Here is a 27,117-nt window from a genome sequence, read left to right on the forward strand (position 1 = left end):
CTTTCCACCTCCAGAACTGTAACATCCCTACCCATCCTTCAGAGTGCAGGCACTGTACTTTCCACCTCCAGAACTGTAACATCCCTACCCATCCTTCAGAGTGCAGGCACTGTACTTTCCACCTCCAGAACTGTAACATCCCTACCCATCCTTCAGAGTGCAGGCACTGTACTTCCCACCTCCAGAACTGTAACATCCCTACCCATCCATCAGAGTGCAACCTTTGTACGTCTCACCTCCAGAACAGCAACATCCCTACCCATTCTTCAGAGTGCAGGCACTGTACTTCCCACCTCCAGAACTGTAACATCCCTACCCATCCTTCAGAGTGCAGGCACTGTACTTCCCACCTCCAGAACTGTAACATCCCTACCCATCCTTCAGAGTGCAGGCACCCTACTTCCCACCTCCAGAACTGTAACATCCCTACCCATCCTTCAGAGTGCAGGCACTGTACTTTCCACCTCCAGAACTGTAACATCCCTACCCATCCTTCAGAGTGCAGGCACTGTACTTTCCACCTCCAGAACTGTAACATCCCTACCCATCCTTCAGAGTGCAGGCACTGTACTTCCCACCTCCAGAACTGTAACATCCCTACCCATCCTTCAGAGTGCAGGCACTGTACTTCCCACCTCCAGAACTGCAACATCCCTACCCATCCTTCAGAGTGCAGGCACTGTACTTCCCACCTCCAGAACTGCAACATCCCTACCCATCCTTCAGAGTGCAGGCACTGTACTTCCCACCTCCAGAACTGCAACATCCCTACCCATCCTTCAGAGTGCAGGCACTGTACTTCCCACCTCCAGAACTGTAACATCCCTACCCATCCTTCAGAGTGCAGGCACTGTACTTCCCACCTCCAGAACTGCAACATCCCTACCCATCCTTCAGAGTGCAGGCACTGTACTTCCCACCTCCAGAACTGTAACATTACTACCCATATACGTACCCACCTGTATGTGGTTGCAGAGTGTCGAGTCCTAGCTCTTAGCCCCGCCTCTCAACCTGCCTCTTAATCACTCTCGTACCTACTCTTAAAATTATGCATGGAGCCTGCCTCCTCCACTTCTTAGGTAAGTCAATCCCCTTCCCGACCACAGTGAGGCTGCATGTGTGCGCGCACATGTATGTATGACTGTAATGAATGTCACAGGTGACACACCTGACAAGTAGAAGAGAGCCAAGGGGGCCATCAACCTTCCTTGGCCATTACAACATGACAGTCAGTGTGACACAGCATGTGAGAGCCATGCTCTCTGGTTCGTTACTCTCACTCTGCCATGGCACTGTTGCCATTATTATTACTGGTGTTATTATTGTGCTACTGGTGTTATTACTGTGCTACTGGTGTTATTACTGTGCTACTGGTGTTATTACTGTGCTACTGGTGTTACTACTGCGGTACCTGTGTACTGTACACTGTTGATATTGATATGGTACTGTTGTTGTGGTACTGGTGTTACTACTATGGCACTGTGTACTGTACACTGTTGACACTGGGTTACTGTGTTGCTAATGCTGTACCTGTGTATTGTACACTACTGATACTGTGTTCCTGGTGTTACTGAAGAGGATCACAAAAGAGGGTCGAAATATACAAATCAATCAACCTCCTGTATTTCTGTCTCATGTGGGTTATTACTGAGCACTGACAAGTGTTCGTTACACGTTAGTTATTCACACACACACACACACACACACACACACACATAGTAGTGGCCAGTGAAGAGGCGAGACCAGCTGTGAATCGACTCCTGCAACCACAACTAGGTGGGTACACACACACACACACACACACACACACACACACACACACACACACACACACACACACACGTATGTGTCTGAAGATGATATGCTGGTGTTATCTTGAACTACTCCGTGTGTATGACTCAAGAGACTGGCTGAGAAGGCAGTGTAAGCAAACTCCAGCAACTGTGCCAGAGTACGATTCTACGAGACTGAATCAGTCAGCGAGTGTAGACTGAAGGTTAGGTCTGGTTAGAAGTGGGGAAGTCAGGTGTTAGGTGGTGGTGGAAGTATAGGATCAAGCAAGGTCGGGACAGTGGTAGTGTTGAGTCAGTAGAGGGAGCAGAGTACTTCAAAGGTAGGTGGTGTGGCGCACTCTGGCACTGTGTGACAGCCTTGGCACCAGGTGGGCAGTACTGCAGGTGCTCAAGGTGATTGGGGGGGATTGGAGGATAAGAGAGCGGGTTAGTGCCTGATTCAAGCATTTTTGTTATACTTCCTACTTCCTCCTCTCTATGGTGTACTTCCTAGCCTTCCTTGCAGTGTATCTCTTCCTCCCTTGTGGTGTATCCCTCCCCACTTCGCTCGTTCACATGCAGTGTATCCTTCCCTCCCTCCCGTGTGTCATGTCTTATTATCATTATGGTTCCTACCTGCAGGCTACTGGCATCTCACGGCTTTCCAGGAGGTATCCCGTAACAGGTCAGCACTTGTCAAGTGTTGTGCCTCTCATTCACTGACTTCCCCTGACCACGACACACCTACACTGACCACGACACACCTACATTGACCACGACACACCCACACTGACCACGACACACCTACACTGACCACGACACACCTACACTGACCACGACACACCTACACTGACCACGACACACCTACACTGACCACGACACACCCACACTGACCACGACACACCCACACTGACCACGACACACCTACACTGACCACGACACACCTACACTGACCACGACACACCTACACTGACCACGACACACCCACACTGACCACGACACACCCACACTGACCACGACACACCTACACTGACCACGACACACCTACACTGACCACGACACACCTACATTGACCACGACACACCCACACTGACCACGACACACCCACACTGACCACGACACACCTACACTGACCACGACACACCTACACTGACCACGACACACCTACATTGACCACGACACACCCACACTGACCACGACACACCCACACTGACCACGACACACCTACACTGACCACGACACACCTACACTGACCACGACACACCTACACTGACCACGACACACCTACACTGACCACGTCACACCTACACTGACCACGACACACCTACACTGACCACGACACCCTGAGCACTGGCATTAAATAAAAGTCTTAATGAGTTCTACATTCGCCAGGAAGATACCAATATAATAATGATATACAATGCCGACAAGAACTGCAGATAAGACATATGCAACAGTCAGGTATCTTTATTCCGAAACGTTTCTCCTACACAGTAGGCTTCTTCAGTCGCATATACAGGTGGCGAATATGGATATAGAAGAAACAGTGCAGAGGTAAAGATGATGTGATCAGTCAACCTTGTAGCAAGAGTCTGAGGTGGTCAGTTCCTCAACTTGAAGTTGTGTTCAACTTCACACTCTGGAAGATCACCAGGCTGAGGGACTGTGTTCAACTTCATACTCTGGAAGATCACCAGGCTGAGGGACTGTGTTCAACTTCATACTCTGGAAGATCACCAGGCTGAGGGACTGTGTTCAACTTCACACTCTGGAAGATCACCAGGCTGAGGGACTGTGTTCAACTTCACACTCCGGAAGATCACCAGGCTGAGGGACTGTGTTCAACTTCACACTCCGGAAGATCACCAGGCTGAGGGACTGTGTTCAACTTCATACTCTGGAAGATCACCAGGCTGAGAGACTGTGTTCAACTTCACACTCTGGAAGATCACCAGGCTGAGGGACTGTGTTCAACTTCACACTCCGGAAGATCACCAGACTGAGGGACTGTGTTCAACTTCACACTCCGGAAGATCACCAGACTGAGGGACTGTGTTCAACTTCACACTCCGGAAGATCACCAGGCTGAGGGACTGTGTTCAACTTCACACTCCGGAAGATCACCAGGCTGAGGGACTGTGTTCAACTTCACACTCCGGAAGATCACCAGACTGAGGGACTGTGTTCAACTTCACACTCCGGAAGATCACCAGACTGAGGGACTGTGTTCAACTTCACACTCCGGAAGATCACCAGACTGAGGGACTGTGTTCAACTTCACACTCCGGAAGATCACCAGGCTGAGGGACTGTGTTCAACTTCACACTCCGGAAGATCACCAGACTGAGGGACTGTGTTCAACTTCACACTCCGGAAGATCACCAGACTGAGGGACTGTGTTCAACTTCACACTCCGGAAGATCACCAGACTGAGGGACTGTGTTCAACTTCACACTCCGGAAGATCACCAGACTGAGGGACTGTGTTCAACTTCACACTCCGGAAGATCACCAGACTGAGGGACTGTGTTCAACTTCACACTCCGGAAGATCACCAGGCTGAGGGACTGTGTTCAACTTCACACTCTGGAAGATCACCAGACTGAGGGACTGTGTTCAACTTCACACTCCGGAAGATCACCAGACTGAGGGACTGTGTTCAACTTCACACTCTGGAAGATCACCAGACTGAGGGACTGTGTTCAACTTCACACTCCGGAAGATCACCAGACTGAGGGACTGTGTTCAACTTCACACTCCGGAAGATCACCAGACTGAGGGACTGTGTTCAACTTCACACTCCGGAAGATCACCAGACTGAGGGACTGTGTTCAACTTCACACTCCGGAAGATCACCAGGCTGAGGGACTGTGTTCAACTTCACACTCCGGAAGATCACCAGACTGAGGGACTGTGTTCAACTTCACACTCTGGAAGATCACCAGACTGAGGGACTGTGTTCAACTTCACACTCCGGAAGATCACCAGGCTGAGGGACTGTGTTCAACTTCACACTCCGGAAGATCACCAGGCTGAGGGACTGTGTTCAACTTCACACTCCGGAAGATCACCAGGCTGAGGGACTGTGTTCAACTTCACACTCCGGAAGATCACCAGGCTGAGGGATTGTGTTCAACTTCACACTCCAGAAGATCACCAGGCTGAGGGACTGTGTTCAACTTCACACTCCGGAAGATCACCAGACTGAGGGACTGTGTTCAACTTCACACTCCGGAAGATCACCAGACTGAGGGACTGTGTTCAACTTCACACTCCGGAAGATCACCAGACTGAGGGACTGTGTTCAACTTCACACTCCGGAAGATCACCAGACTGAGGGACTGTGTTCAACTTCACACTCCGGAAGATCACCAGGCTGAGGGACTGTGTTCAACTTCACACTCCGGAAGATCACCAGACTGAGGGACTGTGTTCAACTTCACACTCCGGAAGATCACCAGACTGAGGGACTGTGTTCAACTTCACACTCCGGAAGATCACCAGACTGAGGGACTGTGTTCAACTTCACACTCTGGAAGATCACCAGGCTGAGGGACTGTGTTCAACTTCACACTCTGGAAGATCACCAGGCTGAGGGACTGTGTTCAACTTCATACTCTGGAAGATCACCAGGCTGAGGGACTGTGTTCAACTTCACACTCTGGAAGATCACCAGACTGAGGGACTGTGTTCAACTTCACACTCCGGAAGATCACCAGACTGAGGGACTGTGTTCAACTTCACACTCTGGAAGATCACCAGACTGAGGGACTGTGTTCAACTTCACACTCTGGAAGATCACCAGACTGAGGGACTGTGTTCAACTTCACACTCCGGAAGATCACCAGACTGAGGGACTGTGTTCAACTTCACACTCCGGAAGATCACCAGACTGAGGGACTGTGTTCAACTTCACACTCTGGAAGATCACCAGACTGAGGGACTGTGTTCAACTTCACACTCTGGAAGATCACCAGACTGAGGGACTGTGTTCAACTTCACACTCCGGAAGATCACCAGACTGAGGGACTGTGTTCAACTTCACACTCCGGAAGATCACCAGACTGAGGGACTGTGTTCAACTTCACACTCCGGAAGATCACCAGACTGAGGGACTGTGTTCAACTTCACACTCCGGAAGATCACCAGACTGAGGGACTGTGTTCAACTTCACACTCCGGAAGATCACCAGACTGAGGGACTGTGTTCAACTTCACACTCCGGAAGATCACCAGGCTGAGGGACTGTGTTCAACTTCACACTCTGGAAGATCACCAGACTGAGGGACTGTTCAACTTCACACTCCGGAAGATCACCAGACTGAGGGACTGTGTTCAACTTCACACTCTGGAAGATCACCAGACTGAGGGACTGTGTTCAACTTCACACTCCGGAAGATCACCAGGCTGAGGGACTGTGTTCAACTTCACACTCCGGAAGATCACCAGACTGAGGGACTGTTCAACTTCACACTCTGGAAGATCACCAGACTGAGGGACTGTTCAACTTCACACTCCGGAAGATAACCAGACTGAGGGACTGTGTTCAACTTCACACTCTGGAAGATCACCAGGCTGAGGGACTGTGTTCAACTTCACACTCTGGAAGATCACCAGACTGAGGGACTGTGTTCAACTTCACACTCCGGAAGATCACCAGACTGAGGGACTGTGTTCAACTTCACACTCCGGAAGATCACCAGACTGAGGGACTGTGTTCAACTTCACACTCTGGAAGATCACCAGACTGAGGGACTATCACCTCAATCTACTACTTAAGGTGATGGACTGATCACATCATTATTACCTCTCCAATGGTTCTTCTGCTGTCTCCATATTCGACACCAGTATATTCAACTGATGAAAGCTTTCTTGCAGGAGAAACGTTTCGGAATAATAAAGATACCTGACTGTTGTACATGTGTCTTATTTACCTTCACGAGGAAGAGCGAAACCCATCCTGGGAAATCCTTCCTACCACTGACAATACCTTCGTCTGCTACACGTCCCTCATCTGACGCCAGTATATAAGCGACAATCTTACTGCCTGTGCTTCAGACTCTTCAAGACTACTGCGCTGTCCAACTCCAAGGCTGAGGGACTGATTACCTCATCTTTTGCATACAGATCTACGTTCTTCACACTATGTCCTTGTACTGATATAGCCACTGGACGGCGAAACGTCTATAAAGATACCTAGATATTGCATGTGTCTAATTCTTCATCTATCGTGGAGTGAGAGGTATGGGAGGAAACAATAATCGCAAGAGAGCGTGAGGGAACCATAACAAGTGTACACTGTGTCAACAACACTGCTACACAACCTCTCAACATTCTACCAACACATGTAAGAAACATAACCACAACAAAGGTACGTCAATATACAACTTGAAAACATCCTACAGGTGGAAATTGGAAAATCTAATTTTTGTAGGTGGTTTATAGAGCAACTGACAGCTTATGCTGTATCTTCTTGCAGGCGGTTTATAGAGCAACTGACAGCTTATGCTGTATCTTCTTGCAGGCGGTTTATAGAGCAACTGACAGCTTATGCTGTATCTTCTTGTAGGTGGTTTATAGAGCAACTGACAGCTTATGCTGTATCTTCTTGTAGGTGGTTTATAGAGCAACTGACAGCTTATGCTGTATCTTCTTGTAGGTGGTTTATAGAGCAACTGACAGCTTATGCCATATGACGTTCTGAAAATCTTCAGGATGTGCCTGTTAAACACTCAAGTGCCTGATCAGGCCGACTGTGATGACTTTATTGACAAGCAGGCAGCAGCAGCAGGAGGAGGAAACAAGCTGCCAACAGCCAAGTCTAGCCTTAGGCTCAGCTGCTAGAGCAGAACACTGGAAACCGGTCACAAGTGCCTGATCATTCATGTTATAACGGGTATGAGGGCTGGCGAGTCTCGGGTGGTAAAGCAACAGTCTGTCTGATCAGGTGGTCAGTCACCTGGGAAGTCTGGCCACAGGTCGCGTTACCAGTGGAAAAAACTAAATCGGTCACAGTTAGCCACTGGTCATTCTCCCCTCCCCCCCACACACACAGGAGCCAAGAGCTGAGTATCGACCCCTGCAACCACAATTAGGTGAGTACAATTAGGTGAGTACACACACACACACACACACACACACACACAGGATGTTCCAGAGATGGGGCACAGAAACAAGGGGTCACAATTGGAAGTTGAAAACTCAGATGAGCCACAGGGATGCTAGGTAATATTTCTTAGTCATAGAGTTGTCAGGAAGTGGAATAGTCTGGAAAGTGATGTAGTGGAGGTAGGATCTATACATAGCTTTAAGAAGAGGTACGATAAAGCTCACGGAGCAGGGAGAGAGTGACCTAGTAGCGACAGAAAAGAGGCGGGGCCAGGAGCAGTGAATCGACCCCTGCAACCACAACTAGGTGAGTACACACACACACAATAAGCTACAACTCTGTTAATATATCCACACAGAAGCGCTCAGACCGTAAGGGTACATAGCGCTTGGAAAAGAAAAAAAAGTTTGATCCAAGGAAAGGGAGAGCAGCTCTAAGTTTCTGGATCAAGAGCACTCTCCTTGAAAGTAATAATAATTATAAATACCATAAATCTTCAAGGTTTGGTAGCACGAGCATGGTAGTGCTGATGATGGTAGAGACAGGTAATGGTAGCAGGCTTCTACAGTCAAGCAGCAAGTGTTGTAGTGAAATAAAGATGTAATCAACCTTGGAGAAATAGTATTTGAGGTGGTCAGTCCCTCAGCCTGGAGAATAGTTGCACTCCCTGGAGCCCCAGGCTGAGGGACTGACCACCTCAAATACTATTTCTCCAAGGTTGATTACATCTTTATTTCACTACTACACCTGCTGAATTTGTATCTGACTGAAGAAGCCGACCGTGTAGGTGAAACGTTTCAACAATAAAGATTCCCAACTGTTGTACATGTGTCTTAATCATCAACTTGTCCGTATTTTATACCATTTTCAACACAATGGTAGCAGGTGGTGGGTAGCAGCAGGGTGATAGTCTGGTGTGAGCAGCAGGGTGATAGTCTGGTGTGAGCAGCAGGGTGATAGTCTGGTGTGAGTAGCAGGGTGATAGTCTGGTGTGAGCAGCACTCAGCTATAGTGCCAAGAGTGTCACTTTAGACGGTGCTGTCATCAAAGGCCCGGCACTACTTAATAACTTACACAGTCATGCATTTTTATGCATTATAAGAGCAAGTAATGATAATCATCCCCGCCCCCCTCCTTCCCTCTCTCCTTCCTTACTCATCCTAATATATAAATATACCGCTCAAGAAGACCCATAACTCCGGTACAAACATTTTCATGAATGTGCAAGAATCGTGAACAGAATGCAAAAACTACCACAGGGGAAGTTGAATGATAGCTTTAGGCCTTTCGTGTTTCAACCAACATATCAGGAGCTTGCAATGTTGCAGAAATGAGTACGAGATCTCAGTAGAATCTGCTGAGATCTTTTACTCATTTGTGCAACATTGCAAGCTCCTGATGATGTGTTGGTTGCAGGACGTAAGGCCTAGAGCTATCATTCCACTCTTCCTAGACGTACGCATGGGTAACAACTAAAATAAGACAGTAATAAAGACTAAACGTGTGGTAGATGTATGAAGGTGAGTAGTCCCAGGCACGTTCCTGGCCTCACACTTTCTCATCCTCACGTCTGATATAAATAAAATTCAAGCAGAGACAATACAAAAATTAGCATGAACGTCACCACGGTAGAAGACGTCGGAAAACTGCAAGAGGACGTAAACAAAATCTTACCGTCAGCTCTAGAAAATAACGTGATCCTCGGTGTGACTTCGATTTGCCTAGCATGGGCCAGTAGGTGACTAGGACATGCCCAGCATAGGGTAGTAGGTGACTAGGACATGCCCAGCATAGGCTAGTAGGTGAGTAGGACATGCCTAGCATAGGCTAGGTGACTAGGGCTTGCCTAACATAGGCTAGTAGGTGACTAGGACATGCCTAGCATAGGCTAGGTGACTAGGACATGCCTAGCATAGGCTAGGTGACTAGGACATGCCTAGCATAGGCTAGTAGGCCTGTTGCAGTGCTCCTTCTTTCCTATGTTCTTCAGTTCAACAGAGACAAATTCCAATTGCTCAGAAACGGAAAACAACTCAAAAGTGAAACTGCAATATAAATAAATAAGGATCGTTCAGGTTACCTATCTTAAAAAAAAAATACAACAAATGCAACAAAGAGCAGGAAAATGACAGAGTGAATAATGAACAATTCCAAAACCAAATCATGTAAATCACACTGCGTTCTCTTGTTTAGAGTACTGCTCAGTGTTGACACTGATCAAGGCAGCAAAGATACCACAGCGGGAGAAATAGCGAGTGTTTACTCTCTGAGTACAACCAATAACATGTATTTAAAATACTTAGGATGCCTAAAAATACTGGAGACAGAGATAGAAAGAGATGGTTTATATATATGGAAGATACTGGAGAACTGGAAGACGTGTATAACTGTCCCTGTGAATCAGCCTGTAAAAGTACCATGAACATCCGTAGGACAAAATTATTCAACTTGCCACCAGAAGATATCCAAAATATTGTCAGAACTTATGTCTTTAAAAAGAAACTGCAGCAATACCTCAGAGTGCCAGATCAACCAGGCTGTGAAGGATATGATGGTGGGCATGTGATTTTTACCCGTTATTTACCTGTGACTTGTTTCCAGTGTTACTATACTCGCGGCCCGGCCTGGGGCCAGACCTCCCTGTTGGCTACCTGGTTAATTAAGCAGACTACTGACGTTGTAATAGTCACGTATCCATAATAGCCTGGTTGATCTGCTACACCACCGAGGTTGTGATCCAGTTTCGCCGTGAAGACTCCTACACTTGTTCCAGCAATATTTGTATGTTAGGTAAAATGACACAAGTGCAACTGTGTCATTTTATTGGGGCAACGTTTCGCTCTCCAGGAGCTTTGTCAAGCCGTTCAACGGCTTAAGGGCCTATCTTGAAAATTTCGTTCACCGCCTTTATTTTTCACGCGATTTCTTTTATTTTTGGTGTACGTTTACAAGTGCATATGTAAATGAATGTGACAAAGTTTCAGTATGATTGGCAGAGCGAAACGTTGCCACAATGTCACATTAGTTGCACTTATCATTTTACCTAATATATTGTCGGTAATTTTACCAACATTATTACAATATTTCTGACATCTGCTGGAAGAAGCATGAATAGTCTTGAACCACGGATGTTGATACTGTGTTATCACATATGCTTATGACGTCCCTGCTTTTTTTACTGGGTCTATTTTACAGTCTAGTTGGCCATCCAATCACCAGGGAGGCCTGGTCGCGAGTAGAAAGACTCTCGAAACAAGTCACGGGTAAAAATCACCATCAGCTAGAACTTCCTCTCAGAAGTGGAGCTGACTTGTTTAATGCTAATTAGACACAACCGTCAGTTATCCTTTATAAGACGTGAACAAACTCTGGGTCGGGTGAACTCCACATGGCAGCAGTGAGCACAGGAGGACATGAGGAATGGGAGAGCATAGTATGTATGAGTGTAGATGTGCGAGAACGTGGAAGTGAGTGTGAGGGCATGGAAGTGTAAGAGCATGGGAGTGTGTAAGGGCATGGAAGTTTGTCTTAGGGCATGGAAGTGTGTCTTAAGGGCATGGAAGTGTGTCTTAAGGCGTGGAAGTGTCTTAAGGCATGGAAGTGTGTCTTAGGGCATGGAAGTGTGTCTTAAGGCATGGAAGTGTGTGTGAGGGCATGGCAGGAGTATGAAGGAAGGTTGAAGAGTGTGTGAGAGAGGTAGGTAGGTAGGTCTGGTCATGCATCACCATAGTGTGAAGCCTCCCAGTGATATTCTGGTGTCTCCTGCTGGTAACGACTGAGGGAGGCGGAGCAGTGTCATCACTAACATTAGAGAAAGCACACTCACCTGCAGTAGTGGGCGGGGGTCTCCTGTAGGGGCGGGAGCAGGAGTAGCGTAGATGACGGGGAGGGAGGGGGTGATGAGGGCACCTTAGTAAGAGCCCGGCGACACCTCTGTGTGTTTTCCCTACACCGAGCTAACGTCGACTGCCCCCCGCGCACGCCTACTGCCCCCACGCCCGCACATACCCTGCCCATACCACGCCTGCACGCCCATTCTCCCGCTCCCACCCCTCCACCGTCCACCCTCCCGGCTCACTGCCACACTTCTAGCTCATCATCAAGGACATACACTAAACAAGACAAGTGTACAGGCAGTATGGAAGGTGGTAGAGTGAGGCCACGCATGGTGATGTGTATAAATACTTCTGAGACCACCACCAACACCACCACCACCACCACCACCATCACCATCACCACCAGCCCACCGCCCTTACTCGCACCTGCTGCCCCTTTATGGCCGCCTGCCCCTTTATCTGGTCACCACGACAACCACTCAATCCCCCCCATCCGGAACACTGTATAACATACGTATTAATAAGCCTCCCATATCCGGCCACTACAACCAAAATTCTACCACTTAACCAGACTTATACCTTTTTTTTATTATCCGGTCAGTATAAACACTACCCACCCCCCCACTACCGAAGTTCTGCAGTTACCTGACTAAATTCAGCTGATTTACATTTGTCAGCCATATTGGACGTGAAGTCTGGCGATCCAATTTTGATCACTGCGGCGGTAAACTGATTAATATCATCACCTAGTGAACAATATTTCTGCCTACACTAGAAAGCCCCTAGCCTAGAAGACTACGCAACCTTGATACAGATCAGTACTGTAGGGGTGAGTAACAAGCCCGAGTCAGTAGCAAGAATCTGAGGATCCAGGAATAAAGAGTCACAGAAAAAGAAATCGGGTAGATCTGTTTGTGACTTAATAAAGCCCACTGTGAGTGAAACCTTGTCAATAAAGCCCACTGTGTGAGTGAAACCTTGTCAATAAAGCCCACTGTGCGAGTGAAACCTTGTCAATAAAGCCCACTGTGTGAGTGAAACCTTGTCAATAAAGCCCACTGTGTGAGTGAAACCTTGTCAATAAAGCCCACTGTGCGAGTGAAACCTTGTCAATAAAGCCCACTGTGCGAGTGAAACCTTGTCAATAAAGCCCACTGTGTGAGTGAAACCTTGTCAATAAAGCCCACTGTGCGAGTGAAACCTTGTCAATAAAGCCCACTGTGTGAGTGAAACCTTGTCAATAAAGCCCACTGTGTGAGTGAAACCTTGTCAATAAAGCCCACTGTGTGAGTGAAACCTTGTCAATAAAGCCCACTGTGTGAGTGAAACCTTGTCAATAAAGCCCACTGTGTGAGTGAAACCTTGTCAATAAAGCCCACTGTGTGGGTGAAACGTTGTCAATAAAGCCCACTGTGTGAGTGAAACCTTGTCAATAAAGCCCACTGTGTGGGTGAAACGTTGTCAATAAAGGATCGCATTGTACTACATTTGCGTTTATTCTTCCATCTAACAATGACCCATCATCCTGACTCACTCGTATAACAACAACTGTCTTAAGTCACCAGTTATCTCAAACTGCCTCAGACCCTTCTGTTCAAGACCGTGGAACTGAGGACTTCTCCAGCCTGAGGGACTGACCACCTCAAAACTTCTTCTTCAAGGCTAAAGGACTGATCACATGATTACCGTTACACTGCTTCTGCTGTCTCAGTGTTTAGCCGCCTACTGTGTAGGCAACACGTTTCGGAAATGAAGTTACCTAAGTACTGCACGTCTTACATACTTGTGCTGACTATGTCAGTAAGCTTATTACCCAAGCTTTTATTAGCAAAACATTTCGCTCAGAGTTCTATCAACAAGACATGTCTAAATAAAGTTCGGCAAGGACCGAAACGTTGTCTCATTGAGCGATTGTTTCGCTGTGTTTTTTCCTAGAATATTGTTGGCAGTAAGCCCTCCTGGCAGGTAGTCTGACCGGCCAGGCGGCCAGGTCCTGCCCCAGACCTGCCTGCTGGCTTTATCACCCAGACAATTTGTACTGGCAGCACGCACTCCGACGTCAGCACAAACAGCCTGGCTCGTCATTAGCTGTCTAGACTCTAGAGAAACACGTCAAGCTGTCTCTTGAAGAGAGTAAGGGAGATGAGTGACGTACCTGTGACATACACGTTATAAACCCATGACAGACCTGTAATATACCTGTGACCGGTTTTGGCAGTTTTTCTATTCCCGTCTGGTGCCTGGCTGGTCAAGCAAGCTGTTGGTGTTGGCATCATGCTGGTCCAAGTGTGCCGGTAATAGCCTTCAGCTCAGCACTAACTCAAACAACATTAATGTTGTCACTTAAGTGTCCCTTACACGACGCGGGAAAAATCACTATAATTACCCATCATACATGCAACTAACTGTAGCCAGACTCACCATAACTATAATGAATCTCAACTCAGTGTGAACAGTATTAATCACGTTGTATATGACTCATTAAAGACACGCGCAATAAAATACAGTAATAACATTTTTTAAATAAAATGCGGTAATACAATTTTGAATAAATAAAAAACTGCTGAAAGGGAGGGAGGAAGGTAGATAAGAATGAGAGGGAGAGAGGGAGGAAGGTAGATGAGAATGGGAGGGAGATACAGCCACCAGAGTATTGAGTATCCGCCACATCATACAACAACCTTGGCCTACCACAAAATAAATGTGATATCACCTAGTGACTTGGGGCGCTGCTTGCTTACTATGGCAAGCAAATACAGTAGACGTTCACAAACACGTACGTTCACATGCACTCCTGCAAGCACGCGCTCCAACACACACACAATAAACTTGTGAAGGACGGTAGTGTAGTATAAATCAGGAGTGTGGAAATACAGACTGAAGGTTGCCAACTCTTGTGTTCGTTTCTTCCTCCCACGTGTGGAAGAGTACGACCTGCTCTGATCACTCTGCCTTTCGCGAGTATCACAGTACCATCATCTCTGAGTGATCCATTCTCCCTGTGACATCTTAAAACCTTTCTCCCGCACCTGGCCTACCTTGTGAGAAAGTTCTCTCTCACACATGGATCATCTTGTGAGAAAGTTCTCTCTCACACCTGGCCCAGCTGATGGTACAGTCTTTCACACCTGGCCCAGCTGATGGTACAGTCTTTCACATCTGGCCCAGCTGATGGTACAGTCTTTCACACCTGGCCCAGCTGATGGTACAGTCTTTCACACCTGGCCCAGCTGATGGTACAGTCTTTCACACCTGGCCCAACTGATGGTACAGTCTTTCACACCTGGCCCAGCTGATGGTACAGTCTTTCACACCTGGCCCAGCTGATGGTACAGTCTTTCACACCTGGCCCAGCTGATGGTACAGTCTTTCACACCTGGCCCAGCTGATGGTACAGTCTTTCACACCTGGCCCAGCTGATGGTACAGTCTTTCACATCTGGCCCAGCTGATGGTACAGTCTTTCACACCTGGCCCAGCTGATGGTACAGTCTTTCACACCTGGCCCAGCTGATGGTACAGTCTTTCACACTTGGGTTATACATTTTCCCCTCCACATGCTGATAACAATGAATAATGAAAAAAGTGCGTTAGATTCTGTTATGCAGTAGTCATGACCGAGGCGGCCTGGTCTGGGACCGGGTCGCGGGGACCAGTTTTCTTGATCCAAGAAACAAAAAGTAGCTTCAGTTCCTTAGAACTAACGGAAGTCCTTCACCAGCCTCACGAGAACGTGAAGGACACTTTCCAGAACGTTTCGCTCAGTTTAGAGCTTCGTTGTCACTATAAAGCTTTACGCCAGAGCGAAACACTGTACCAATAAAAGCTTGGTCAGGAACTTTTGTCTTTTCCTGACTATTGTCAACAGTACGACTCAGATCTACCACAAGATGAAAAAAAATGTTACAGACCTTCGAGGTGGAGGTGGAGGAGGTGGTGGTGGTGGTGACAGGTGCAGTGGAGTAGGAGGCGTCGAGGTGGGTGACGGTGGCGTCGCTGCTGGCTTCCTGCGTCACACCGCTGCGACTCTCGCCTTCCGTCACAACCCTGCGGGAGGCGACGACACGCATGCACATTGTTAGTTAACAGTCCACTTCATGACAACTGTGGTGAGAGATAGCTCGTTAACACTGTTAATTAGCACACAGCAGATTGTTGAACCTAGCAGGTGTCAGCTAGGTGGTATATCCACACCTGTACACCTGCACCAATGGTCAGCAAGAAAGTGTAAAACTGTGTGTGAAAAATAAAGTATTTAGGCATAAGAACATTCAAAATGGGTCGAATTAATTTCTTTATAAGCTTACCATAGGCCTAATGTAGGCAACATAACAGTATTTTCAACAGTAGTCACCTCAGTAATAATCCAAAGCTTTCTTGAAGTTATCCCAAAGGAAACTTCTCGTTAGTTCCATGTCCAGTGAAAACCTTTAAGCTAAGTTAAGAACACCTGCAGTGTATCGCTGCATTGTTCAACGTGAGAATTTCATTGTGGCAACTAAAGTTGGCTTTGTTTCCCTGTCATACTCCACATCAGACTGGCTCCCTGTCATATTCCATCACAAAGGATGAATTTTGTTTCACACACTATCCTAGAGAATGGATTTTATGTCATACTCTATCACATAAGATTGGCTTCCTGTTATATTCCACCACACGTGATAGGTTTCCGTCACACACTATCCTACAGAATGGGTTTACCTGTCATACTCCACACAAGATGAGTTCCACACACTGGTTAATGAAATCTGTCAGCTTCAGCTGGGAACTTTCAGTAGGGCAATGAGCATAGCGGCAACAATTCCATTATACGTTTAGTAGCTACTTCAAATACCATATCTAGTGAGTGGTATGAGATGTGTGTGTGAGCGAGAGAGGAGGCTAAAGGAGCAGGCTTACACAAGAGGGAGCAACAGGAAAACGTGTCTAAAGGAAATAAACAGTGTAACACAAGAAGATAGACGTGGTAGATATATACATGCTGGAGTGGTCCACTTTGCCTCTTGGTTACCTCCAAGTGTGGTGTTTGTGAGTGTAAAGACTGGTGTGTGGAGGTTGGTGTCTGGTGTGTGGCGGTGAAGGGGCATGGTGTAGTGAAGGAAGAGTGGTGTTAGCAGTGTTGGGGGATGTCAGAGGGTAGTGGTGTCAGAGACCTGTAGTTGTGGTGTCAAAGAACAGTGGTAGCGGTGTTAGGTAGCGGAGATAGCGGTATCATGCAGGTGAGAGAGTGAACACTCATATGTTGAGTCATGCAGCAAGCAGCACAACAAAGATGACAGCTACTGTATCACCCCACCCACGCCCAAAACCACACCACCGCCTACGCCCACTAGCGTATTCCTGTTTCTTTGTGTGTATACTCAACATATCGTGCATATTGCCCGATATTTATCGAGTGTGCACTGTGAATCTGTGTTAATATATATATATATATATATATATATATATATATATATATATATATATATATATATATATATATATATATATATATATATATATATATATATATATGCAATAAGATCACAGTAAACAGGTGATTTCAGAATATGCAAAACAACCACTCTGAAAGAATAGAGAAATTCCAAGCGCTTTCGTGACTACTCACATTATCAAGGAACTATGAAAGTAAAGCATCCAAGGAAGCTATATAAGGGGTCTGGCCAACACCTCACTATCAGTGAGGTGTTGGCCAGACCCCTTATATAGCTTCCTTGGATGCTTTACTTTCATAGTTCCTTGATAATGTGAGTAGTCACGAAAGCGCTTGGAATTTCTCTATTCTTTCAGAGTGGTTGTTTTGCATATTCTGAAATCACCTGTTTACTGTGATCTTATTATATATATATATATATATGTATATATATATATATATATATATATATATATATATATATATATATATATATATATATATATATATATATATATATATATATATATATATATCCCATTTGCATATATGTGTACATCTATCTAATAGTTTAGGTTTCATGTATCGTATACTGGCATGTATGTGAACCTACTCGGAGGATCAAGAAAGCCTTTTTTTTAGAGATCGGAACTCATCTACAGGTTCTGTAACTCACCTGTAGTTCCCAGAATCACCTGATAGCCTAAAAGAACCTACGTTGAAGATCTGAGAGAGAGCAAGTATAGCTCTCTTGGTGGCTCAAGAAGCAATCTAAGAGGCCCAGAGTCGATCTAAAAGCCCTAACACCTGGGAGATTGCAATAGGAAAAATATTTCCTGATGATTATATAATCACCCGTTAGCACTGTAGAACCCACGTGTAAGGATTCTATAACCCACCTGTTAGGACTGCAGAGTTCGGCTTCAAGAGTATTCCAGAACCGCAATGCTAGGCCAGCAGAACCTACCTGTCAGCTGAAGTACTCCACCCACCTAGGACTGCAGAAGCCAGGTGTAAGGAGTGAAGGACTCACCTGGAGGAGTCTGAGAGAGAGGAGGATGCCATCATGGACTCGACGCCAGACATGAGGACCTGGGCTCCTAGGAAGCGGTTGAGCAAGGAGCGAGCCTGGTCGTCTGAAGTGACTTTACCCTCGTGGTCAACTGTGTGGAGGCCAGGTATACATTATTATTATTATTATTATTATTATTATTAATACATTCGCTAAACCCGTATGGGTCACATATCACCTGGGGAATAGCTTGGGAAGTAATCAGGTACGATTCTAGGAAGGGGGGAAGCTTTGATTCCTCGTATTAAGAGCCCTTCACCAGCATCAAGGAGACAGAAATGAACTGTTAAGATTTATTATAATCTCTCAATCTCTCTATCACACACACACACACACACACACACACACACACACACACACACACACACACACACACACACACAGATGAGGATCAGGCAGAACTTCAAAGAGACCTGGACAGGCTGGACACGTGGTCCAGCAACTGGCTTCTTGAATTCAACCCTGCCAAATGCAAAGTCATGAAGATCAGAGAAGGGCAAAGAAGACCGCAGACAGAGTATAGGCTAGGTGGCCAAAGACTGCAAACCTCGCTCAAGGAGAAAGATCTTGGGGTGACCATAACACCGAACATATCTCCGGAGGCACACATCAACCAAATAACTGCTGCAGCATATGGGCGCCTGGCAAACCTGAGAATAGCGTTCCGATACCTTAATAAGGAATCGTTCAAGACACTGTACACTGTGTACATCAGGCCCATACTGGAGTATGCAGCACCAGTTTGGAACCCACACCTGGTCAAGCACGTCAAGAAATTAGAGAAAGTGCAAAGGTTTGTAACAAGGCTAGTTCCGGAGCTCAGGGGAATGTCCTACGAAGAAACGTTGAGGGAAAACGGACTGACGACACTGGAGGACAGCAGTGTCAGGGGAGACATGATAACGACATACAAAAATACTGCGTGGAATAGATAAGGTGGACAGAGACAGGTTGTTCCAGAGAGGGGACACAGAAACAAGGGGTTACAACTGGAAGCTGAAGACTCACACGAGTCACAGGGATGTTAGGAAGTATTTCTTCAGTCATAGTCGTCAGGAAGTGGAATAGCCTAGCAAGTGATGTAGTGGAGGCAGGAACCATACATAGCTTTAAGATGAGATATGACAAAGCTCAGGAAGCAGAGAGAGAGAGAGAGAGAGAGAGAGAGAGAGAGAGAGAGAGAGAGAGAGAGAGAGAGAGAGAGAGAGAGAGAGAGAGAGAGAGAGAGAGAGAGAGAGAGAGAGAGAGAGGACCTAGTGGCGATCAGTGAAGAGGCGGGGCCAGGAGCTGAATTTCGACCCCTGCAACCACAATTAGGCGAGTACACACACACACACGCACACACACACACACTGCAACCACAAATAGGTGAGTACACACACACACACAAACTCGCACAACACTCAACAGGCCAAGAGTCTATCGGAAAGTGCCTTTAATAACTATTAACTGCACACACACACACACACACAAGTAGTGACCAGTGAAGATGCGGAGCCAGGAGCTATGAATCGACCCCTGCAACTACAACTAGGTGAGTACACAGGGGTACCTGAGTATAATGCACCAAGACTGGTCCTAGTATAAGGATGGAATGATGGACCATCCATCACATTCCACTCTCTCTCCGGGAACACTCGTCACGTGTGGATGACTGAGAATATCATCTTACCTTCCTACACGGTGTCAGCCTCACCAGACACACTCAACATGTTACATCGCCACATAACTTACATAGTCACACACAAAAACAGTAAACCCTCTTCGATCCTCTGCATAGCTTCACAAAACTCTTCCTGAGCGAAATGTTTTCAATTCGTTATTATCCAGTAATCGGCTCCTTGTCTCGTCTAAATTTAGTTAAACACAAATGTAGAGGTATGAAAAAAAAAGTGAAAATAGGAAATAAAACTAGAGCGCTGTCATGTGCTGACACACATCTTCACTATTTTCTATATAGAGTTTTTTCGCATTTACAATCACGCGTTTTATTGTGATTTCTTCCATGTAAAAGAACGATAACAGCTCTTAGCTGTTATCATACTTCTATGATAACAGCTCTTAGTTATCATACTGGGATCATTTCATTGTTCAGTTCCATCTGGTAAGTTCATATATAGATGTGTGTGTTAGGGCGGTAGAGATAATGAGAGAAGAGGAAGGGTGAGAGGGAGGGTGGATAGGGTAAGACAGAGGGTAGGTTAGGGTGGCAGATAGAGAGGAGGGGGGGAGGACACAATCACAGGTAATACCTACCACAACTGTAACAACCACCTACCCCGCCACCACCACCTACCACAATCACCACCTGCAAGCCACGGTCCACTGATGCTGGTACAACAAACCCGTCACGCCTCGCCAACCTGCGGCCTGTCTGCTGGACCCTCCATCTCTCCAGGCTGTCTGCTGGACCCTCCATCTCTCCAGGCTGTCTGCTGGACCCTTTGAAACACTAGGCTATCTGCTAAATCCTTCGGCATCCAAGGCTGTCTGCTCTATACCTCTCAGTCTTTAAGTTGTTCTCTATATTCCTTGTGCACAAAGTTGTCTGCTGTGTACCTCCCTGTACACAAAAGGAATGTGTGCACCGGCGTATAGGTATAGACTTTACTGAACAATCCTGAACCCACATTGTGGTGTTGCAATATTCTATATGCTAGGTACGTTTTGGAAACACCCACAGTGTGCTGCTGGGAGGGAGGGATGGGAGGGGAAGAGTGTGTTGAGAAGTAGCTTGGTAGAATGAGACGGTCATTCCACTTAAATACGGATATGGACGTGTTCCAACCAAAGCATAAACAATGTGTATGTGTGTGTGTGTGTGTGTAGTGCAGTAGCACACTGTGAGTGTAGTGTAGTAGCACACTGTGTGTAGTGAAATAGCACACTGTGTAGTGCTCGAGTCATAGCTCCTGGCCCCGCCTCTTCACTGATTGTTACTAGGTCCTCTCACTGCTCCATGAGATTTATTAAACATCGTCTTAAAACTATGTATGGTTCCCGCCTCCACTACGTCATTTTCTAGGCTATTCCACTGCCTGACAACTCTATGACTGAAGAAATACTTCCTAACATCCCTATGACTCATCTGAGACTTCAACTTCCAATTGTGACCCCTTGTTTCTGTGTCTCATCTCTGGAACATCCTGTCTTTGTCCACCTTGTCTATTCCGCGCAGTATTTTATATACCGTCATCATGTCTTCCCTGACTATCCTGTCCTCCAGTGTCGTCAGGCCAATTTCCCTTAACTTTTCTTCGTAGGACAATCCCTTTAGCTCTGGGACTAGTCTTGCTGCAAACCTTTGCACTTTCTCTAATTTCTTGACGTGCTTGACTAGGTGTGGATTCCAAACTGGTGCTGCATGTGTGTGTGTGTGTGTGTGTGTGTGTGTGTACTCACCTATTTGTGGTTGTAGGGGTCGATTCATAGCTCCTGGCCCCGCCTCTTCACTGATTGCTACTAGGTCCTCTCTCTCCCTGCTCCATGAGCTTTATCATACCTCGCCTTAAAACTATGTATGGTTCCCGCCTCCATTACTTCAATTTCTAGGCTATTCCACGGCTTGACTACTCTATGACTGAAGAAATACTTCCTAACATCCCTTTGATTCATCTGAGTCTTCAACTTCCAATTGTGGCCTCTTGTGTCTGTGTCCCATCTCTGGAACATCCCGTCTTTGTCCACCTCGTCTATTCCGCGCAGTATTTTATGTCGTTATCATGTCTCCCCTGACCCTCCTGGCCTCCAGTGTCGTCAGGCCGATTTCCCTCAAACTTTCTTCGTAGGACAATCCCCGTAGCTCTGGGACTAGTCTTGTTGCAAACCTTTGCACTTTCTCTGATTTCTTGACGTGCTTGACTAGGTGTGGATTCCAAACTGGTGCTGCATACTCCAGTATGGGCCTGACGTAAATGGTATACAGAGTCTTGAACGAATCCTTACTGAGGTATCGGAACGCTATCCGTAGGTTTGCCAGGCGCCCGTATGCTGCAGCAGTTATCTGATTGATGTGCGCCTCAGGAGATATGCTCGGTGTTATACTCACCCCCAGATCTTTTTCCTTGAGTTAGGTTTGCAGACTTTGGCCATCTAAACTATATTGTGTCTGCGGTCTTCTTTGCCCTTCCCCAATCTTCATGACTTTGCATTTGTGCGTGTGTGTGTGTGTGTACTCACCTAGTTGTACTCACCTAGTGTGTGTGTGTGTGTGTGTGTGTGTGTGTGTGTGTGTGTGTGTGTGTGTGTGTGTGTGTGTGTGTGTGTGTGTGTGTGTGTGTATGTATGTGTGTATGTGTGTATGTGTGTGTGTGTGTGTTATGTGTGTGTGTGTGTGTGTTATGTGTGTGTGTGTATGTGTGTATGTGTGTATGTGTGTGTGTATGTGTGTGTGTATGTGTGTGTGTGTGTGTGTGTGTATGTGTGTGTGTGTGTGTGTGCTGTACAGATGTATATTTCGGACTATCATTGAGGTCCTCTTCAGAAAACATTCTTCTCTCTCTGCTTATGTCTGTAATTTAATCTTGGTCTCTTACTGTCTTCCACTTTCTCTGATCATCCTCTCTCTCTCTCTCTCTCTCTCTCAGCCCGATTTCTTCACCCTATCTTATATGTACAATCAGATACTATGTCCTCCTAGCCGCAATAATTTACTTTTATTATTATTATTAGTATTATTATCTAATTTTCAGGTGTAGCATGGCACCAGTGCCAGGAGTGCCTCCCGGTATGGCTGCACTTCCGTGTTTGTTTTAAGGTATTTACTAAAATGTGTTGTCTTATCTCTTTCATTATCAGTCCCTCACGTCCCGCCTGTGTTTGTAAAGATTGTTCCTTTGATTAAGAATAAGGAATAGAGCAGAATAATAACAGAGGAAAATTAAGTCACATCTTCATTTTGTATAGAAAAGAAGAGAGAGAGAGAGAGAGAGAGAGAGAGAGAGAGAGAGAGAGAGAGAGAGAGAGAGAGAGAGAGAGAGAGAGAGAGAGAGAGAGAGAGAGAGAGAGAGAGAGAGAGCAGGCGTCTTCGTCACACCTGTTTACTTCTGATCCCCCACATCTTTCCAGCCACCACCTCCCCGTCCGTCACACGTCGAGTATCTCCGTCAACACCCTCACAACCACTACTGGTTCCAGCTTCTCACACACACACACACACACACACACACACACACACACACACACACACACACACACACACACACACACACACACACACACACACAAAACAAAAACGATGGCACCAGGTGCCACCCTGGACACACTAGAGCCGTCCTTGCACTGGCATCACCACTGAGGACACCAATACAACCGAGTCACTGACTTCACTAGGTTAGAACCGGATAATTTATCACCAAGAATGAATGAGACACTTGTGCAACATATGGAAATCTTCATTGAGAAAACGTTTCGCCATCCAGTGGCTTCTTCAGTCCAGTACAAAGATGAGGTCACTGGCTGGCGAAACGTCTCATCAATGAAGATTTCCAAATGTTGCGCAAGTCTCATTCTTCATCTTGTGGGTTTTCTAAACCGCGGGGGAGGGGGGAGGGGGGAGAGGGGGAGGTGACCTCCAGAAGTGACTCCAGGTTATCCGTCCGGTGGTCATCTCTCTCTACTAGCCCATGGAAATATAAACGCATAAGCAGTATAATGTGATCCTTTATTGACAACTTTCGCCCACACAGTGGACTTTATCAAGTCACAAACAGATCTTTTGTCAATAAAGGATCACATTATACTGCTTGTGTTTATATTTCCATTGTGTCGGTATTTTATATCATTTATTTCCATCTACTGGCCCATGCTAAGCATGGGCCAGTAGGCCCGCAGCAGTGCTCCTTCTTTCTTGTGCTCTCTCAATTCAGTTTTTCCATCACTGCGAACACCACCACAGCACGTTTCTCAGTTCCAAACGCCCGTGCACACAGACCATGGCTTCTTAATCCATATTCGCTTAAATACACACTTCAGTTTGCTCAACATTTTTATCAATTATGACGTTAATGGAGCGTCACTTGATATATACAAACATCCCTTTATAAAAATATATTTGCCTTTTTATACTAAGCAATTAAACATCCACCCTTCTCTCTCTCTCTCTCTCTCTCTCTCTCTCTCTCTCTCTCTCTCTCTCAGCTTGAACAAAAGCGCAGTCCGACGAACACATTTTTGTAATACTACAAGAGAAAGCACTAAACTCGTAAGGGTCATTAAGCGCCTGGGAATTGGGAGATAATTAAGTTTGACGTAAGGGGAGAGAGAGAGGGAGAGTAACTCTAACTCCCTGAATCAAGAACCCTTCCTCAGACTCCAGGCACCTCCTCCCTGGATAAGGTGCATGGATGTGATGAAAAACATGTAAGTGATAAGTGGAACAGCGACGATAAATGAAGTGATGAGTGAGAAATAAAGGACCTGTAAGTCACAGGGACCACCCAGTCCAGAACCTGTAAGTCACAGGGACCACCCAGTCCAGAACCTGTAAGTCACAGGGACCACCCAGTCCAGAACCTGTAAGTCACAGGGACCACCCAGTCCAGAACCTGTAAGTCACAGGGACCAGTCCCAGTCCAGAACCTGTAAGTCACAGGGACCACCCAGTCCAGAACCTGTAAGTCACAGGGACCACCCAGTCCAGAACCTGTAAGTCACAGGGACCACCCAGTCCAGAACCTGTAAGTCACAGGGACCACCCAGTCCAGAACCTGTAAGTCACAGGGACCACCCAGTCCAGAACCTGTAAGTCACAGGGACCACCCAGTCCAGAACCTGTAAGTCACAGGGACCACCCAGTCCAGAACCTGTAAGTCACTGGGACCACCCAGTCCAGAACCTGTAAGTCACAGGGACCACCCAGTCCAGAACCTGTAAGTCACAGGGACCACCCAGTCCAGAACCTGGTCACTGGGACCACCCAGTCCAGAACCTGTAAGTCACAGGGACCACCCAGTCCAGAACCTGTAAGTCACAGGGACCACCCAGTCCAGAACCTGTAAGTCACTGGGACCACCCAGTCCAGGTAAGTCACAGGGACACCCAGTCCAGAACCTGTAAGTCACAGGGACCACCCAGTCCAGAACCTGGACAGGGACACCCAGTCCAGAACCTGTAAGTCACAGGGACCACCCAGTCCAGAACCTGTAAGTCACAGGGACCACCCAGTCCAGAACCTGTAAGTCACAGGGACCACCCAGTCCAGAACCTGTAAGTCACAGGGACCACCCAGTCCAGAACCTGTAAGTCACAGGGACCACCCAGTCCAGAACCTGTAAGTCACAGGGACCACCCAGTCCAGAACCTGTAAGTCACAGGGACCACCCAGTCCAGAACCTGTAAGTCACAGGGACCACCCAGTCCAGAACCTGTAAGTCACAGGGACCACCCAGTCCAGAACCTGTAAGTCACTGGGACCACCCAGTCCAGAACCTGTAAGTCACAGGGACCACCCAGTCCAGAACCTGTAAGTCACTGGGACCACCCAGTCCAGAACCTGTAAGTCACTGGGACCACCCAGTCCAGAACCTGTAAGTCACAGGGACCACCCAGTCCAGAACCTGTAAGTCACAGGGACCACCCAGTCCAGAACCTGTAAGTCACAGGGACCACCCAGTCCAGAACCTGTAAGTCACTGGGACCACCCAGTCCAGAACCTGTAAGTCACAGGGACCACCCAGTCCCCTGTAGTCACAGAACCTGTAAGTCACAGGGACCACCCAGTCCAGAACCTGTAAGTCACAGGGACCACCCAGTCCAGAACCTGTAAGTCACAGGGACCACCCAGTCCAGAACCTGTAAGTCACTGGGACCACCCAGTCCAGAACCTGTAAGTCACAGGGACCACCCAGTCCAGAACCTGTAAGTCACAGGGACCAGTCCAGAACCTGTAAGTCACTGGGACCACCCAGTCCAGAACCTGTAAGTCACTGGGACCACCCAGTCCAGAACCTGTAAGTCACTGGGATCACCCAGTCCAGAACCTGTAAGTCACACCACCCAGTCCAGAACATGTAAGTCACTGGACCACCCAGTCCAGAACCTGTAAGTCACTGGGATCACCCAGTCCAGAACCTGTAAGTCACAGGGACCACCCAGTCCAGAACCTGTAAGTCACTGGGACCACCCAGTCCAGAACCTGTAAGTCACAGAACCTGTAAGTCACAGGACCACCCAGTCCAGAACCTGTAAGTCACAGGGACCACCAAGTCCAGAACCTGTAAGTCACAGGGACCACCCAGTCCAGAACCTGTAAGTCACAGGGACCACCCAGTCCAGAACCTGTAAGTCACTGGGATCACCCAGGGTAAGTCACTGGAACCACCCAGTCCAGAACCTGTAAGTCACTGGGACCACCCAGTCCAGAACCTGTAAGTCACTGGGACCACCCAGTCCAGAACCTGTAAGTCACTGGGATCACCCAGTCCAGAACCTGTAAGTCACAGGGACCACCCAGTCCAGAACCTGTAAGTCACTGGGACCACCCAGTCCAGAACCTGTAAGTCACAGGGACCACCCAGTCCAGAACCTGTAAGTCACAGGGACCACCCAGTCCAGAACCTGTAAGTCACTGGGAGTCCAGGAAGTCACAGGGACCCAGTCCAGAACCTGTAAGTCACAGGGACCACCCAGTCCAGAACCTGTAAGTCACAGGGACCACCCAGTCCAGAACCTGTAAGTCACAGGGACCACCCAGTCCAGAACCTGTAAGTCACAGGGACCACCCAGTCCAGAACCTGTAAGTCACTGGGACCACCCAGGGAAGTCACAGGGACCACAGTCCAGAACCTGTAAGTCACAGGGACCACCCAGTCCAGAACCTGTAAGTCACTGGGACCACCCAGTCCAGGAAGTCACACCCAGTCCAGAACCTGTAAGTCACAGGGACCACCCAGTCCAGAACCTGTAAGTCACAGGGACCA

General features: G+C 47.2%; 1 protein-coding gene across 12 annotated transcripts in view; it reads right to left on the reverse strand.

Moving 5' to 3' along the window:
* Positions 1-27,117, reverse strand: part of LOC128700714 (titin) — a 333,838-nt gene that overhangs the window by 99,985 nt on the left and 206,736 nt on the right. For all 12 annotated transcript variants that reach the window (XM_070097261.1, XM_070097260.1, XM_070097253.1 and 9 more), the window contains 2 exons: positions 18,161-18,290; positions 15,626-15,761 (listed from right to left, as the gene is read on the reverse strand). In XM_070097261.1, the coding sequence (XP_069953362.1) occupies positions 15,626-15,761; positions 18,161-18,290 (266 nt within the window). The remainder of the gene's footprint in view (positions 1-15,625; positions 15,762-18,160; positions 18,291-27,117) is intronic.

Source organism: Cherax quadricarinatus, chromosome 56 (assembly GCF_038502225.1).
Source record: "Cherax quadricarinatus isolate ZL_2023a chromosome 56, ASM3850222v1, whole genome shotgun sequence".
NCBI classification, from domain to species: Eukaryota; Metazoa; Arthropoda; class Malacostraca; order Decapoda; family Parastacidae; genus Cherax; species Cherax quadricarinatus.